The sequence below is a fragment of the Marmota flaviventris genome, chromosome 3 (assembly GCF_047511675.1).
Source record: "Marmota flaviventris isolate mMarFla1 chromosome 3, mMarFla1.hap1, whole genome shotgun sequence".
Taxonomy (NCBI): Eukaryota; Metazoa; Chordata; class Mammalia; order Rodentia; family Sciuridae; genus Marmota; species Marmota flaviventris.
Genome location: NC_092500.1, coordinates 179,019,298 through 179,037,989, shown reverse-complemented (window position 1 = coordinate 179,037,989; position 18,692 = coordinate 179,019,298). Strand labels below are relative to the sequence as shown.

At 44.5% G+C, this 18,692-nt stretch overlaps 1 protein-coding gene and 1 long non-coding RNA gene across 6 annotated transcripts in view; one reads left to right on the top strand and one right to left on the bottom strand.

Moving 5' to 3' along the window:
• Nucleotides 1-844: 844 nt before the first annotated feature.
• Nucleotides 845-7,140, bottom strand: LOC139705063 (uncharacterized). 2 transcript variants are annotated; one of them, XR_011706955.1, is made up of 3 exons: nt 6,929-7,140; nt 5,268-5,400; nt 845-1,734 (listed from the first exon to the last, which is right to left on the bottom strand). It is a non-coding gene; the product is annotated as an uncharacterized lncRNA (long non-coding RNA). The 2 variants fall into 2 exon arrangements; XR_011706954.1 differs by having other exon boundaries at nt 845-1,590.
• A 303-nt stretch (nt 7,141-7,443) lies between these two features.
• Nucleotides 7,444-18,692, top strand: part of Fbxo25 (F-box protein 25) — a 50,730-nt gene continuing 39,481 nt past the window's right edge. For 3 of the 4 annotated variants that reach the window (XM_027952108.3, XM_027952105.3, XM_071610648.1), the window contains exons 1-2: nt 7,444-7,518; nt 13,560-13,700. In XM_027952108.3, coding sequence (XP_027807909.1) covers nt 13,567-13,700 — 134 coding nt within the window. In that variant the 5' untranslated portion in view covers nt 7,444-7,518; nt 13,560-13,566. Of the gene's footprint in view, nt 7,541-13,559; nt 13,701-18,692 lie in introns of all 4 variants that reach the window. The other variant, XM_027952107.3, reaches the window with a different exon arrangement.

Genomic DNA, 18,692 nt, shown 5'->3' with positions numbered 1-18,692 from the left:
TTATTTGGTCCCATTTCTCTTTTACCATCATCACAAGTAAACATCATTATTTGCTGATGATTTTAAGATTTTTAGTTGCTATACATCCATTTTAAGGTGGCCTTTAGGAGACCCCGAGTTATTTCCTTATTGCTCTGCATGGCTCTCTGCTAGAAGGCTGGAAAACAAAGTTACGCAAAGTGGACTGCAACATTAGCACTCTGGGCAGAGCCAATTTTGTGTGCCTCTTTTCCTTAAGCAGGCCCTAAATGAGAGTTAAATGGTCTGATTTGCCACAAAAAAAAAAAAAAGGTGGGGAGGAGGAGTAAAAGGAAAAGTTTGGCCATAGCCAAACTCACCACAGCTGGACAGAAAAATCTGCTTCTGCATGGCCAGAGGAACCTACAGTCACTGACAGTGCATGGGACACAACGTTCAGTCCGTGGTGATGGCTAGGTACCTGACTGGGGTGTGTCCAGTGGTGCTGGTGAGCCAGCTCTGTAGAAGAGGGTCAGAGTGTGCATAGTTTGTATTTGTAGTGTTTCTAACTTCTGTATTGTGTATTCTCCAGCCATGGCCAATTTCCAGTGGCCCAGCTGAGGACTTGGAACCACTTTGAGCAGCCCACAACACTGGCCTCCTGCAGCTATTGGTGTTTCTTCATGAGACTTCATCCTACCAGTCTTGACAGGAGTGTTCCCAAATGCCAGAGTGTCGAATAGTGGGATTTTCCAAGCTATACAAATGATGGCCACCTGCCACAGAGCCTCTCCCAAGGGCTGCAGCTGGGAGCCTAATAAATCACAGATGGCAGGACCATGGGTCAAGCCACATGGCACTTCCCAGGCAATTCTGTCAGCAGAAATTTATTGCTTTTTTGATGGAATTTAAAAAGCCAGACTCAATAGGAAGGCAGCATTTTTAATGTATCTGAGTTGTAGCAAGCTGTTGTGATAAAAGTACTACATGATATTGTAAAATTTAATTCTGGTTTGGTTATGAGCATAAAAATGATAACATGGTTAATGTCCACACTAAACATCCTTCCAATAAATTTTGGAAAAGAAGAAGTTAAAGTAAATTCAATTAGCAGGGGTCCTCATGACATGAGAAACTGGGGAAAGTTGTCAAAACAAATGATTCAGGGCTCTTGGAAGTATAATATACTATGGTATAACCTTATAATGATGTATAAGGTATAGGTGGAAAAGGTAAAGTCAGAACACAAAAACAGCTGATGATTTCAGATGAAGCTTCAGCTCCGTCTAAGGCTATGGTAGCATGACAGAAAGGGGAGATTTTAGCCAGGAGCCTGAAGTCATCTGAGAACCAGGCTGGTTGACGCCCACAGTGTCCTGGAGAATGAGTCTGCATGAGACCAGAATTTATTTCAGTGCGTGAAGGAACCAGAGGCAGCCAAGCTCAGAGCTCCTGACTTTCAGTGGTGAGAAGCAGTTCCCAGCCTAGTAACTGCCTCTTCCTTTCCCTGTCTTCAGCTCACTCTCAGGCGTTGAGGTCCACCTCCATGTGTGTGTAAGCAAGAATGTCAAAAAGTCAACACGTTTGCCTCTTGTTTCTACATATTTTCTTGTCTTTTCTCCAACATAAAACCTAGGGCAATATAAATGACATGAGCCAGCAGTGAGCAGGGTGTTGCTGAAGGTCTCATATTTAGGACTAGGTAAAGAAGATGTACAGCAGCTGGCAGCTGCTCTGTTGAAATCATTCTTCCTTGAAGGACTTCTCTACTATGCTCTAGTGAGATGGAATGAAAAATGGCAAAAGCCAGAGTAAGGAACATCTTCAGGTTAGGAAACGAAAGCCAACTAACTGCATGTTTTATAAACATCTTGGAAGAACTTTGAGGCAAACCAACCCAAGGAAGAGGCAGAGGAGGCTGACTCATTGCTGAGACCAGAGAAGTTAACTAGCAGCTCAGCTGAGTAGCCACTAAGGAGACATGACTTTCAGCTGCAGCTTCAACAAGAGTGCTGTGCCCACTGGTGCACACACTCTGTTTCTTGGAGATGCAGATGCCTAAGATAAAGTCAGAACACAGAAACTTAGCTTAGCTTCTACATTCAGATGAAACCTCAGCTCCATTAAAGGCTATGGTAGCAAGGTAGAGGATTTAGGAAGTTAACAAGTATGAGGAACTTTTGTTTTATAGGAGGAACAATTCGAGAAATGGCCTGAAATTACCACAAATTTGGGGGGGAGGGGCCTATAGGAAAACCTTGAAGAGCAAGGCAAATCATGGTTTCCTGATAGGAGATCCCAAAGCTCCACTGTTTCCTGATGTCGAACCTACCTGAATGGTCATTTCCACACTGTATAAATACCTACTCAGTGTCTTTGAGACCCACTGGAAGCAGTGGAAAAATGAGTCTGGAAAATGAGTCTGCCCGAGACTGTGCCTACAATTTTTACCATCATAAAGTCCTTGTAAAGAACTCTTGACTCGGGGCTGGGGATGTGGCTCAAGCGGTAGCGCGCTCGCCTGGTATGCGTGCGGCCTGGGTTCGATCCTCAGCACCACATAACAAACGAAGATGTTGTGTCTGCCAAAAAATAAATAATAAATAGTTCTCTCTCTCTCTCTTAAAAAAAAAAAAAAAAGAACTCTTGACTCCTCATAACTGGTGGTATCTTATGTTTCATGGCAAATTTACACTAGATAATTCCATTGCTTACATGACATATGTCTTAAAAATCTAAAATAATAATAGCTAATCCAGATATATGTTTATTTCTCTTTCACACAAAAGAAATTCAGAAAATGTAGTCTGGACGTTGGCAGGCCCAAAGCATGATGGGTCCAGAAACTCATCAGGCCCCCAGATCTCGGACTTGTGGTCTCCATCCTTAAGGTCAGCTCAGGCCCAAGACAGTTGGTGGAGAGCCAGATCTTATAGCCACATTCCAGGAGGAAGGGCATCTCTCCGCTTAAGTAGAATTTCTTTTTCTAAAAATATTTTTTAGTTGTAAATGGATCTTTTTTAAAATTTATTTTTATTTATTATATACAGTGCTGAGGATCAAACCCAGGGCCTCACACCAGGCAAGCGCTCTACCACTGAGCCACAACTCCATCCCTCTTAAGTAGAATTTCTGGAAGTGTCACACCTAAATGCAAAAAGAGAGTGAAGTTGTACCAACAGATGCACAGTGAGTCCAAGAGGAGGGGAGAGAGGAAAGGTCAGAAGGAGTGAAGAAACAGTGCTCTAAACTTCTAAAATGTGAAGGAAAACAATGATCTACATATCTAAGAATCTCAACACCTCGACATTGTATCCTTCAGTGGGATAAACTCAGAAATTCACACCTAGACATATCATAACCAAACTGCTGAAAGCCAAAACAAAGAATCTGAAAACAACGAGAATGGCTATAAGAGAGGCTATCGGTGGGAGCTCAATAAGGTTGCCAGTGTGTTTCTTATCAAAAACCATGCAGGCCAGAGGCATGGAGAGACGCATCCACACTGTTCATGGTAGAAGACTGCCTTTCCAGAACTCCACAGTGCCTCGTGGCCTTAGCTCTCGACACCCCAATTCACCTCTGGCCCATCCCTGCCATTCATCCACAAATGGGTGACCAGATCATGTGTTGACTTTCTCTCCTTACTCCCTGCAGCACATGGCTCCTGGCTTAAATCTCCCTTTTTTGTGATGCTACCATAGCCTTAGATGGAGCTGAAGCTTCATCTGAATGTACAAGCTGACCCTCTGTTCATGTGGTCAGCAACTTATGGCCTCTTCCTGTGGGTGGTTGGTCTCCTGCCAGAGCCCTTCTGCTACCTGCTTCCCCCCACATCTACATCCCCAAGTTCCCTTCAAAGTTTGCTCATTTGACTCCAGAGCCTGGAACTTCATGCTTTTCCCAGTAGAATGAGGTCAGTCAACCCCATGAAGCAGTGGACAATCATGACAGGTAAGAGACCAGGGAGCCAGAAGCAGTCTCAGGGCCAACCCAGCCTCTGGAAGTCCTGCTGTGTCAGATGACTGAGGAGGACACCTACACCTCAAGTCCCACTTTCAGTACCCTGTCCCTGAGATCTGAGGACCTGGGAGAGGGCTCGAGGATTCCAGGGTCCATGGTATCTGAGTTAGACACCATCCTCTTTGGGGGGAGAAAGCCAGGTAGGGAGTCAGGACCTGGCTCAGGGTGGGGCCCTGCTGGCCGCGTGCTCACTGTCTGATACTGTGAATGTGCAGGCTTTGTCTGCCACGAGGCTTAGGCAGACAAAGGTCCCTTTTGGTCCTAACAATCTACTGCTCATTTATTTCATTGCTTGGATCTCACCTAAAGCAATATTAAAGCAGGATAAGCATGTCACACTGGAAATAATATAATTTTGATGAACTAACATTGATGCCATCATATCTGATGTGACTTCAAAGTCTGAACTTGATCCCAGCATGTCAGGAGGACTTGAGCTATTTGGATCCAGCATTTCCATCTGGGATTAGCAGCCTGTCTGCTGCATGTCTCTCCCTACCTTTCCTATAGTTGAGACAGGCTTTCATGGCTCCTGAAAAACTTTCTTCTTCCTTCAGAGAGCTTTTAGTTTCTATGGGGAACTGGGATTTTTTTTTTTTTTTTAAGCAGAGGGGGGCTGAGCTGAGATTTAAATAACTGAAAGAAATCACAAGATGCCATGATGGTCTAGCGAGCAATAAGGACAATACACCCCAGGAGGGTGGGAGCAGAGGGGGCACTTGACATAGCTGGTCAATAGGTGTTTTGCAGGAAGGACAGACCAGCAGGCCTGGAGCACAAAGCCTGGTCCCACCTGGACCCACCCCTGGCTGCTCCATGTGCCTCCCAGAGGTAGGAAACAGGTTTAGGAAGGTTATGGGCCCAAGAGGCATCCGCTGGAATGCAGATGCTAGTTTCACCTGTTGCTCCTTGCGCATGTTGTGCACGGGACAGGGAGCTGAAAGTGGAGTCATACTCAGGTCTAGGCATCAGAGTGGGGATGAGCTGCAGTTGGGTGGCCATGGGGTCTTCACATTGGCCTTCCTGTTCCAACCGCACACATTCCATGTTGACAATTGCTAGGCACCTGGGTGTACAGCCCTGAAATCCTATTCTAACCAAGAGATGAAAGACATAAGCAAATGGCATGCTGAACCTAGCCTTCTCCTGTCTTTGACCTCACCCTGGCTGCCCACTGGTGTCTGAGCCCACAGACTGTACTACTTGCTGCCCTTCCAGGAGCAGCTGTCACTGCATCGCCCCCTGCACATGTGTGCACTCACAGTGCTCACTGCCTGCTTTCTCACCTACTATTGCCATCCATGTTGCAGAGGGTGGAATTCCCAAAGATCAGGGATTCTTCCTTTGGAGTGGCACAGGTGGTGATTTGGTTCTTTTTCCTTTTCTTCCTTTTTTTTTTTTGGCAGGGGATGGCCAGACCTGGGAATTAAACATTGAATCCGGTGACTCACTTACTATTGCAGTATTATTGCTGCATAGAATAAAGTGGTCTTCACGCATTGCGCGAAGACCCCACCAGATATACTACGCTCCGTGTTCCAAAGGGGAAGTGCAGGATGAGTGAGCCTGTAGGGGATGAAGTCCAGAGAGTCCCAAGGGCAAGGGTGCACAGGGAAGGCCAGCATGCTGAGTTCAGGGAGGCATGAACCACTAGGTGCTTGTACCCAGCAACTACCTGCTCACTGCCATGAGACCTCACTGTGGCAGCAACCACTAGTTCAAATATCCCCAACTCCTTGGATACTGTCAAGAGTAGACTGCCTTAAAGAAAAAAACAAAACAAAACAAAACGTTTTTCCCAAATATGTAAATGTGTTAAATGAGTCAAATGCCCCAAATATGTGGTATGTGGGCATCTCTTTTCTGCTCATCATGTCCCTGAGCCACTTCTCCAACACCCCAGTGGCACCACAAGTCTAGCCTTTTTCTTTCCTCTATGAGTGCTTTCCTCTCCATCCTTTGGTGACAGTCCAGGGGTCACCAAACATATTAATCTTTACCAGGGCACCCAAGTACTGTAGCAAAAGACTCACTGGATGTGAGTCCATCTGAACCTGCCTGAACCACCTCTGAGTTCCTGTGGTTACTCTGCAGGTGTCTACTCTTGCTCTGTGGGCTCACACTATTTCTTTGCAGGCTATTGTGCTTTGTGGGTTCTGTTGTTAAATCGTGGCTTTCTTGTACTTCTGGTGTTATTTTATAAACTATTGTTATTTTGTGAGTTTCTGAAATTATTTTCGCTCCTCAACACAGCCAACAGATTTCCTTCATACGGAATTGTGTGGATGCTAGCAAATTAGATTAACATATATACAGATGGTCCCCAACTTACAAGATGGCACTTACATGGCATTTGACTTTAGAATGATGTGAAAGTACAGCCATGCTTCTGTTCCTCACTTCCAGTACACTATTTGATAAGTCACATGAGATATTTAACACTTTTAAAGTAAGATTTGTGAGAGATGACTGTGCCTGACTGTAAGCTGTTGTAAATGTTCTGAGCACGTTTAAGGTGGGCTGGGCTAAGGCACGACATTTGGCGGGTTGCGTGTATTAAATGCATTTCTGAGTCACAATATTCTAAACTTATATGGGTTTATGGGGATAAAACGCCACGCAAGCTAAGGACTACCTGTGTTTTTTGGCCCCATTGTGGTAGCAGAATCTTGGCTTGCCAATATCTAATCAACTCGACAAGCAGTTAACCTTGATCCAATAGTCCCAACTACAGAGGTTTACTTGCAAATACACTTCCACTACAAACAAGAAAAAATACAGTCGATGGGCACTGTGTGAAGGAAAGGAAGAAGGGGAAGGGCGGTGTAAGCAATACTGCCCACTTCGCCCATGATCGGTTTTACATTACTTTTAAAGTAGCCAAAAATCAGTATTAGATACTGATCAGAAATGACTTACAGAATCATTTTCAAATATGAATACTTACCTTCCTGCAATGCGTTCCACATACAAAAACTCATTCTGAAAGGGAAGACACTAAAATTGAACGTGCATATTTGCTTACTACACACGAGACACTTTTCAGGTGTTTTGCACGGCGCTTGCACACGCACAAAGCAATCCCCGAGCAGCAGGCCTTCTCTCCCCGCCCTGCGGGCTCCGCAAGGCCAGTCCGGCCGCCGGGAGGGCCGCGCTCACACGCCCACACGCCCACGTACGCCCGGCGACGCGCTGAAGCTCGGCAATTCCCCGGCTGCTGGCTGCCGGCCAGCCCCCGTGCTCAATTCAGCGGCCGAGCCCGCGTCTCCGCGCCGCCCGGACCCGCCCACGCCTCTAGGGCCGGGTCAAAGGGCACCTTTCCTGGAGCCCCCGCCGGAGCGGGCGAGGCGGCGCTCACTGCGCACGCGCGCCGCTGGCCACAAGCTCCTAGCAACACCGACCGGAGCCGCGACGGCCAATCAGCGCGGCCGGGGGCGGGGCTTCCCGTAGAGGCGGTGACGGCGGGCGACTTCCGGCAATATTCTCGGGTGCGACGCAGTCGGTGCGCACTGAGGCTGTCGCGTCGGGTGAGGCCAGGCAAGTGGGGAGAGGACCACAGGTGGGCTAGGGGCCGGGGTCTGCCAGCGGGGAGGGGGTGGCCAGGTATGGAGAAGTCGTGGGCCCGCCAGTGGGGAGGGGATCGCCGGGTAGGCAGGGGCCATGGGCCCGCCAGTCGGCAGAGGACCGCTAGGAGGGAGAGGACCGCCAGGTGGGACTGAGCCTGGGGCCCGCAGTGGGGAGGGGACCGCCAGGTGGGACCGGAACCTTGGGGATCGCCAGTGGGGAGGGGATCGCCAGGTGGGACCGGAGCTGTGGGGCCCATCAGTGGGGAGGGCATCGCCAGGTGGGGAGAAGTCGTGGGGTCCGCCAGTGACAAGGGGACCTTCAGGTGGGGAGGGATCGCCAGGTGGGACCAGGCCCTTGGCCACCGGTAGGGCGGTGCACTGCTGGGCCTGCCCTCGGTTGACCTGCCATAGGTGCTCACCTAGTCCCCACCTAGCTCCAAGGCGTCCTCTGCCGGTCCTTGCTTTGTCTGCCTCCCCCTGGACCCAGAGAGAGCTGCTCTGCAAACCTAGGCCTCTCCCTGATCTCTTGAGTTCCTGTGCACCTTCTCTGTGACATATGCCTGGGAATGACCCCGTTCTCCTTCACGCCACTGTGTACCTACCTACTTTTTTTCTTGCAGGTGGTACTTGAGAATTGTGTATCCTTCCCTTCACAGCTCATTTTGGCCTTTCTTCACTTGGATTCCATCTCTATCCCAGGGCCTATTCAGACTCACCTTGAACTAGGAGTCTGAAGAACTGTCTTCAATGAAGTTCTCTCTTTTTGCCTGTTCCCAGTTCTTTTACTATCTAATCAGAAAAGACCTGATTTCTCTTTCATACCGCTTTTCCCCTCCTTGCATTGTTTTCCTTTTCCGTGAAGCATCAGTAATTATCTTTCAGACCTTGTTGGAGTGAATCCCACTTTTGACTCTCAGCCTCTAATCTGCAATGTTTTGATGTACTCTCCGAATCAAATTTGTTCACACTTACAAACCAACGTTTGACCCAAAATTGTTTGATCTTATTTGGAAACATCATAAGAAAACGCAATGAAGAAAAATAGAATGCTTATCAAATTGAAGACCAGTTATTCCTTCTTATTTCAGAACAATGAAAAATAAGAAGGGGGAAAGTAAGTTCCTATACTAACTTCTTTGTCTGAATTTGAATAGCAACTGCCTTGCTATTTTGTTTATTGTGTATACTATTATAGCTCTTGCTTAACAGTTCTTATTGTTTTTAAAGCCCCACTTAATAGTTGCATTAAGTACTATTTTCATCTAGCTTAAATAAGGAAACACATGTGGCTTGTTAAAATGTATTAGGGTTTTGTTTTCCTTGTCTTAGTACTGTTACATTTAAATGAATCATTACTTTAGATTATGTTGGTGACGCGTCACATAAGTTAAAAAAAAAAAATTCTTGTAAATATATGGCATCTTTTACTAAGGTTTTCAGGAACTGCTTTTATAAACATAGTGGCTGAGAGCATGCATTCTAGAGCTAGAGCCCCTAATTTTGAATCCTGTTCCCCCAAACTCTTTGCCTTGGTGTTCTCATATACAGAAGAGAACTAAACCTGTAGAGTGAGAATGACATTTCCTATCTTGTTGGGTAGTATGACAACTAAATGAGCTAATGCCTGTAAATTGTTTAGATTGATGTCTACCCCATACTAATCTCTGGTAAATGTTATCATCACTAGTCTTACCAGTTAGGAAAACCTATGCTTATAGAAGAAAAGACATTTCTTGGTTCAGATTCTTTCATGCCAGGAATTTCCACTGAGAAATGTATTTCATAAAGTCCTGTTCTGCAGTACTCCACTCTCATGTCCTGCCATATTAAACAGGAGGTTTAAAATAGTTCAGCCCCATATGCTCTCTGACATAGTTAGCATAAGATGTGCTTAAAGATTGCATGTTATACAAGCTTTGTAGACTTGTATACAACTGAGTAGACTCTGAATAGTCACTCTTTTATTTTGTATTAATTTTCAGAAATAATTTCCAGTTTTAATTTTTGTATTTGCAAATTCTCAAAGGTAATTTTAATTAAAATAAACTTGTGAAGCTCTAGCAATTCACATTTTTTAGCTGTACAGATAAATTCCTGAACAAAGTTGTAGGGTATCATTCTAAAAATTAAGTAGCTTGTTTTCTGATTTGTAAAATCAGTTGCTCAGATTGGGAGTATTTTTGAAAACTTGAGATGTGGGCCTCTTAAATTGCAACTTCTCTTTTTTGCATTTCCCAGTGACTTACTTATTTGTTACTTTTTTAAAAAAAAAAAAATCTGTTTAGTCCTTAAACTATATAAATTTAAAATAAAGCTCAGGATAATCCAGAGATTTTACCATTACAAATTTATGAAATACATACACCTGCTGAAGAGTTAATTTTTTTCTCTGTTGAAAAATCTGGGGCATGGGCTTGTTTATTTCCCATGGTCCATTAGCTGCATTGCACTACTGGCCAATCCAAAACAGGAAGGAAGGAAAGAATCACTTAACTGCTGAAATATTCACTCCAAATCATATTAATTTCTTCCCAAGTTGTTATAGTCAAAATTGTAATATGGGTAGAGGTGTTTTTAAAAAGGTTATTTTATTGGACACACCACACTGGCTGTTTGTGTGTTTTGCTAGAGTTAGCACCCAGGGCCTCACACGTGCCAGTCAAAGCTCTAACACTGTGCCACATCCCCAGCCAACACTGGCTGTTTACATAAATGTTATAGTCATTTTTTGAAGCCAGAAAATAAGTGTGCTCATTGGGGAATAGGCATAGCCTACACAGGTTAACTTTAAGGAAATTTGTTAGCTGAGGACACAGGTCTGCACAGGACACTGATAAGAGTCTGTTGCCTGTGGAGCTCTTTTGCCTGTCTGCTTTCTCCATTTAGATCTATACTATCTATCTTTTACCTGTCTTCCTTCTCCATATAGATCTATCCTTAGATCTATTTAGATCTAAGCCCTAGGGGGGTATCATTCTTTTAACAACACTGTTCACCTTGACACATTGCTCAAAAACATAGTTACCCAGAGTCTTTTGACCCTCTGAATTTGTCTCAGTTGTGTCACATGTATCCTGATCTTAAGTTTCCCCTCACCATCCCTGTGACTGATACTTCTTTCCTTGCCTCTCCATTCATGTGAAATTGACCAGGCTTGAAGGCTGAGCCCATGTCCTCCCTGGAACCTTCCTGGCTGACCTTCCTTCCGTAGTCACTACTATTTTGCATGGTTAAATTTCTTTTAGTTGTTCCCTCTTTACCATTTCTTTGTTTTCCATGTTATAAGATCTCCTGGATATACAGGTAAACACATGCTTGATGTTACATATGTATGCTTTGGGTTTTTGTTGTTGTTTTGTGTGAATATAGTTTTTGTTTTTGTTTTTTTAGTTCCTCAGTTGCATGGTACACCTTAAGGGCATGGACACCCATTACTATAATATTTAGTGAGTGACAAGTGTTTGTCATGAAGTGACCCTTTTTATGGTTATTTCAGGGTCACCACTGGATTTTCTTTTGAATCCATGGTTCCATTGTGATATTGAGAGGTACTTTGGGAGTTTTCAGAGATGGTCAAACAGCTTTGTTTTTGTAGTGTACATTTGATGATACTGAAGTTGTCATGTAAAGTAGACATTGCTTCTTCAGGGCCCTTCCATCTCTTGGGGGGTGTCCTCTGGCCCATATCTCAATATAGATATATTGTGGATCATAAGATAACTCTGGATTGATTGGACATGAATGGTGGCCTTCACATTTGGAATGATCCATAGCTATGAAGCAGATCTGTAAGACAAGGCTTACCACAGTGGTGCTGAGATTTAAAGAATGTTTTAAAATGATCTTCTAAAGCAAGAATTCAATCAATATATGCCTGAAAAGGGTGTGTCCAGGCTATAAATTATCTTAGCAAGGTTTCATGATCCTCTCGTAAGGAAGAATTATTTCAATGCATATTTTATACCAGTACAGGAATTGGGTGCTTGGAGTTGACCCAGGGATAATGGTGATGTTTATGTAATTTCCTTACTAATTCTTTTGTGTCTTCTAAGTTAGCATAAATGCCCATTTGATAGCCTGGATTGTTAGTTACACTACATGTAGTTTGGACTCAGTCTTTCAAGAACTCTCTCTGATATAATATGCTATGTCGTGAAATGCTCCAAGCCTACTTTGATTTTTGGTTGTGTGTGTGTGTGTATGTGTGTGTGTGTATGTGTATGTGTTTTCCAGTGTTGGGGAATCAAACACAGGGCCTCATGAGTACTAGTCAAATGCTTCACCCCAGCCCTTGCCAATCTACTTTGGATACAAGATTCATAGATGCTGCTCAGCTGAAATGAATTTTGTGTAAGTCTTTGGCTTCCTGGTGTAGCTAAACTAAAATATGTCTGCTTTTGAACATCTACTGTGTTGGCTTCTTTACAGTGTTTTTCCTCTCCGTCAAACATGTCTTTCTTAAAATGCATGCTTCTCTTAGCTTTCCGCCTTTCCCAATCCCCCGACTCTTCCTTGAGTTTCTCTCTTGACTCATCTCAAGCCACTGTCCCTCACCTGTTGGTGTTTCTTGAGTTCTCTCCTTGGTGGTCTTGATTTCTACACTGCCTACTCTACGATGTTATTTCCATGACTTCAATTGCTCTGAATGCTGGTAATTTCCCTATATTTCTCTCTAACCTAACTTTTTTTTTTCTGATCTATTAATTAATTAATTCAGTAAATAGATATTTGAACTCTTGCCATGTGCCTGGCATTGTTCAGGGTAATTGGGATACAGAACTGAAAAAGACCTCATTCGCTTTTAGGAAAATAAATACATGAATAATTTTAGACAGCCCTTGTTGGGATGTAGACACCAGGCAATGCTGAGACCTGTGAGGTGGGGAGAAGTTTTCCCGAGTGGTCGGGGAAGCCTTTGTGGGGAGGTAACATTTCAAATCCCCAGTTCCTAGCCCTGTCTGTGCAGAGAATCACCCCTGTACCTTTAAAAGCTACTCACTCCTAGCCTTCCCCCCTAGGTACTCATACTTAATTGGTCTGAGAGGGACCAAGCACTTCACAAACTGAAGTTAATGCATAGCAGTATTTGAAAACCACTGATTACCAGAAAGGGAATTCCAGTCAGTGACATAGCCGGTATTCCAGATCTCACGCTCATCAAATTGTAAGCTTCTTAGAAGTAGTAATATCTGTTGTTCCACTTTTTAAGTTATAATTTTTATTTCTAGATTCTAGTTAACAGCATGTCTGAAACTGAGGTCAGTGTCTTAGCTCCATCCTCCCCTCCCCAGCCTGCTGTCTCTTGTGACCTCATTCAGCAGTCAGAATCTGGACGTCATCTTTGGCTCTTTCCCCACGTGGCCACCCATCCTCGGGTGCTGCTGACTCTGCCCCCTCAGTGTTGCTGTAGTCTCTTTCTTTCCTTCCTCTGAAGGCCAGCACTCCGAGGTCTCCTCTCCACCTCCCACTGCTGTCATAGCACACACCGGAGCCCTCTTCAGCTCAGGATCCATCGAATTACTTGAACCACGTATGTGTCAGTCCCTGTCTTGTTCCTCCTTGCTCTCAGAGTGAAGCCCTGCTCCTTGGCCTCATCTGGCCATCCCGACCCTTTGTTCTCACTCTGGCAACTCCCCACTCCCACCTTCTATGCCAAGCTCACCCAAACTGATCCACCTGGAGGAGATGGACGTGAGGACTTTCGGGCTGTGTTGCCTCTGATTGCAGTGAGTGCATGGTTTGAAATGACATCCTTGACTCTTGCTGCTGCTTCGGGTGTAAGCCTCTGTTACCTCGGAGCTGGAAAACCCACCTGTTATGCTCCACCGTTATCATTGTAGAGCCCCCAAGGTGCTGTGCTGTCCTCGTTGTCTCATCCCCGATGACCTGCCAACATTTAGGTGATAAGTATTTTGTTCTTTAAAATCAGTGAACAAATTTTCTAAATGAAACTTTAATTACTTATTCATATATATTTATACTTTTAATGCAAATTGATTTTTTGTTTTACAGGAGAACTATGCCATTTCTGGGTCAGGACTGGAGATCCCCTGGGTGGAGTTGGATTAAAACTGAAGATGGCTGGAAGAGATGCGAGTCCTGCAATCCGGAGCTGGGAAGAGAAAGCAGCCAGTGTAGTCTCAGCCATGACGTGTGAGTCACGGCCGGCAGAGTCAGGCTGCTGCCTCTTTACCTTTATGGCTGTACCTGCTTTTCAGGTCACCACAGAGCTCTGTAACTTGTCATCTTGCTGAGACTTGTCCACTCTTGGAGGCTGATGTGAGGAAATGACTTATTTAGCTAAAGAATGAGCTTGGCAGTTAGCCTGATTTCCACACATGGATGCTCCTTTTTCTTACTATTTATAACATTTAATCCTCATGATAGTCTGAGAGAAAGAAATCATTTTAACCTTACAGTATAGCTGAGGATCTGAGGAAAGTAAAGGCACAGGTTGCAGCCAGTGTTGAGGATGTGGCAATAGTGGCTTGCACAAGAAAGAAGTCTTTTTTCTGTCTGGCAACTTGAGATGATGCAGTGACTTTGCTCATGACATCACCAGGGGCTGAGTGGCATTGTCTCTTTTGCTTTCCTATCCTGGAGTTCAGGCCCATCTGCAGGGATCCAGAGGGTGTGTTACCCACTGTGTCTGACCTGCTCAGTGCCAGGGGCAGTACTGCCTGCTACATCTGCTTCCAGCTGGTGGTGGATGGGACACACTCCTGCACATTATGGCATACATAGCCCTTGATTACCTGGATCGCCGCTGCCTGCACCTCACTGACTAGAGCATGAGTTGCGGGGACGCTGGGGTTGCAGTTGGTCTGCTGTGAGGCCATTTGTCCTGGTAGAATTGTTAGATGACATGGGTACGGGAACAGGTAGATGGCCCTGGAGTCATCCCTAGCAGTCCCTGATCCAAGCTGTTGAGAATGTGGAGGCTTGGGAAAGTCATGAGCCCTTGTCCTCTGGAGCGCCTGGGTCTAGGCTTTGATTTTAGTGTACGTTCTTATTTGGCATTTGCATTCTATTATTTGTGTGTGTGATGGTCCCTCTGTTTAAGTTTAGTAGTTTTAGGCCAGAGACTGGTTTTTGCATATTTGAAGCAGGAATTAATCTTATACTTCAGTTATAGTGAAGGTAATACATAATGCTCATTTATGAGTTTATGTTGTGGCATTTCTCTGCCATTCTGTGTTTTATTAATACTAAAGGTTGGAAAATCTATTTAACTTGGCAATTATCTGTGCTATTGGTATTAGATGATTAATTTTAGACAATTGCAAATTTCTTGGGTGGTTTTTTTATTGTCTTACGGTTTTTTATTATTTATTTTTTAGTTATAGGTGGACACAATATCTTTATTTTATTTTTATGTGGTGCTGAGGATCAAACCCAGTGCCTTATGCATGGTAGATGAGCGCTCTACCTCTGAGCCACAACTCCAGCCCTGTCTTACAGTTTTTATAGCGAGTTATTTAAGTTTAAAGTTGGTTAAATATATCTAGAAATGTTGGGTGTCTCATTTCTTCCAGATGGTCACTGTTAAGCATAGAGATTCCTCAACTCACAGTTCTAGGATAGGGAAACAGGTCACAAAATTCAGTTTTAAAAAAGCTATCACTGAATACCAGGGCTATAGCTCAGTGGTAAAGTGTTTGGCTCACATGCATGAGGCACTGGGTTCAATTCTCAGCACCACATAAAAATAAATAAAGATACTGTGTGTTTATCTACAACGAAAAAATATACATTTTTTTTTAAAAAGCCATCACTGAAAACCCATGTTCCGCAAGTTCTGTATTAAAGGATTTGCCCAATTCTTGTTTTTTTTCCTATGTATTCTTTTCCCTATCATCCCAAACATGTTTTTAGTGTCTGAGAATTGACTTTTCTTAATGTGTTTTTGTAGTTGTGTATGGACAGCATGCCTTTATTTTATTTGTTGATTTTTATGCAGCGTTAGGGGTCAAACTCAGTGCCTCACACATGAGGGTAGGCAAGTGCTCAGCCCCAATTGACTTTCTTACGTACACATAGGATTGGAGAATTCAATCCAAACGTGTTGGTAGCTCTCTGGGCCCCTTCCCTTCCCTTGCTTCCCAGCACGCTAACCACTCTCCCACCCTCTCAAACTTACTTGCAGATGTGTTTAATTCCTTGGCGCACTGAAGATGTGCCTCTGCTTCGGGCAAAGAGGCCATGTGTCTGCAGTGGGAGAGAGGGCTTCCACAGCAGCCCGGCTGCTGCCGTGGACAGCGTGGAAGGGCTGTGCTCTCTCTCCCCTACCACTCCAGTTGCCTCAGAAGCCTCAGACCTTCTCCTTCCCACTCTGCCTTTCTTCCCTGTCTGTCCACCAGAACTCACAGCCAGACTTGTGGGGCTCTGGGTGTGACCAGGACAGCAGAAGGATTCTAGTGCTTCCTGCTTCCCTGGAAGGAAAAAGCTGCTAACTTTCAACCTCAGTTGTAACTAAGATGCAGCTCTAAACAACCCCAGTGTGAGTGGCTCCATAAAACAGCTCCTCTCCCTCCATGTGTGTTTGGGAAACAGCCCTTTTAATTCTTTGGTGTGGAGTGAGCATTCTAAAGCTGGAACCGTTATAGTAAAAAATGGCCTAAGTGATTAAGATGCTAACTTTGTTAGTATTTTTTTGTTTGTAATGGGCATTAAAAATAGACCTTTAACTGTCCCCTGTTTACTCTCATCTCATTTTAAGATGGAAAATTCTGAGAAAAATGGATGAAAAAGGATCATTGATTCAGCTCCTGCTCCAGACCTTTGCTTAAGGTGCTCTTTCAGGCGACATTTGTGATACTGCCAAGGTCATTGATGATAGACAGAGTTAAGCCCTCTTCTGAATGCTTGGTTCTTCATTGAGTAGATGTTGTTCATTAGAACTTAGGAAACGTCTTTCTACAGAGCGCAGCTTGGAGCACAGGGGCTCACCTTGCACCCTTTAAGCCACAGATGCAGGATAAGGCAGCAGGTGGTATACAGGTGGGGGGGACAGGCAGCCTGATCCAGTGGCCCAGCCCAGTTGGAACTGGTGGGCTCTCACCAGGCAGGGACTGTGTATGCCACTGGCAGAGTCAGCAAAGCACGAGGGTTGCAGGCCAATGGGATGAAGCATATTAAGGTGTTAGCTCCTGCTCCTCATCGCATGATTGCCATTGCTGGTAGGTATGGCATGATCTGTGTGGAGGAAGCACTGCAGGGGTGTGTCTCAGAACTTCTCCCCACTCAGCAGATCTCCAGGATCTCCTCACTAAGGGCACTGCTGGGGACGTGCAGAGGCCTTGCTGCCCTGTGGACTGATGCATCCCACCCGGGCTCCACCTAGTACTCTGGGACTTGCCCTTTGCCTCAACATGTTAACTCTTAGCACATTTTTTTTTGTTTGTTTAAAACTTGTTAAACATTCTATTTTATCTTATTCAAACTCAAATGTTTAAGGTTTATCATGGTTACTTTGTTCTCTGTAGGCGTAGTCATGGGGGTTATTGTGAATTTAGAGCTCCACCAAAATTGCCTTCAGCCATAGTTCTGGAGATAGCTCAACACCATAAAAGCATCTGTGGGAGTTCATGGGCAGTAGGAACTGGACCCCCAGCCATCCTATGTCCTCATGCATAAATGCCCCTGCTGTCAAGCACAGTCCCCCAGGGATCTTTACACTGTTGTTACAGGTTTGTAAAACCCACCTGACCTTTCTTACATGTTTTCTTTGGTGACTAGAAAGCAAAATGTAAGTAAATGATGTAAAATATTTGTTTGTATATCACACTCAGCAAATAGCATTCTAGGCAGTATTGCTGCCGTGTGTGTGTGTGTGTGTGTGTGTGTGTGTACATACAGGGGACAGGTTGTGTGTGGGTGTGGTCCTAAGAATTGAACCCAGGGTTTTGCACATGTTACATAAGGAGGTCATTTCTTTTAGTAAGTGATTTTCTTTGGATTGCACATTCTCTTCTCCAACTTCATTTTACTATTTTATCCCCAGATTTGTGGGTTTTTTCATTTATAAAGCAATATCTGCTCATTGTAAATGAACAAAACAGAAAAATTATGTAATCTCAAAAACATAGAAGAGGAGGCACAGAGTCCTCCCCATTCTCCCTCAGCTCCTGCTCTGCCTGCCCGCAGGTAGCCAGATGATGGCTTGGAGAGGAAGAGGTGGGATTATGAAGTGTTCAGATCCTGTTGGGATTTTGTAGGACTCACAGGCAGGTAGGATGCGTAGAGTGTAGTCTAAAGGAGTGAGGAGGATGGCCTTTGGCTGCATAGCTGGAAGGATGAGTCCCACTGACTTGAGGAACTTCTGGTACAGGCCCAGGGTCTGCCTGAGCAGCTTGGATGGGCCACACGTCACATGGCCTTCACTGAGTGGCTCCATAAGCCATTGTCCTTTCCCCCACTTTTCACTTCTTGGAAGTTGTGCCACATCAGCACATGTTGGTTTGCCTCATTCTTTATAATGACCACATTTCATTGTTTAGATATAGCATGTCTTGTTTACCCAAGCTTCTGCTAATCACATTTTAGTTATTTCTGTTTGTCATTATTTCTGACTGGTAGCTTCAGTTACCTGTGTGTATCCTTTTGCATACTTGTATGATATTTACAAAGTGTAAGTTCCTAATAGAATTATACCAGTTTATACTTTCAATAGTACTATACAAAATTTTGCAGGTAATGTGGCAATACTAGAACTTGAAGTATACATGGAGGTGACCGAGCATGTATAGATAGGTCAGAGCTTGAAGACTTGGCAGATGACCTAGGTTCTTACCTTTAAGTGAGAAAAACCTAATCCAAACTGATGTATACAAAAGGAGAACCTACTTACAGCAAGATTTTTTGTCTATTAGAGTAGTTGCCCCTCTGCACAAGGGGCGGATTGTAGAGGAGTGATGGAAACCCATCCCGCCCCTGGCTGGCTCGTTTTCCTTCATCTGCAGGGTGAGCAGCCTTTGCACCTTTGCTCCTGGGGCTGCTGCTTCACTGGCACATATAGGGTGTCCACGTTGCTGGCTCTCCTTTCCTTACTTGAAGGACTGAGCAGCACTCTGTTGGTTCTCTAAGTAGGCTATGCATACTTCTGATGTGTGTCTACGTGTTGTTTTGTTGTTGTTGTTTTAATTT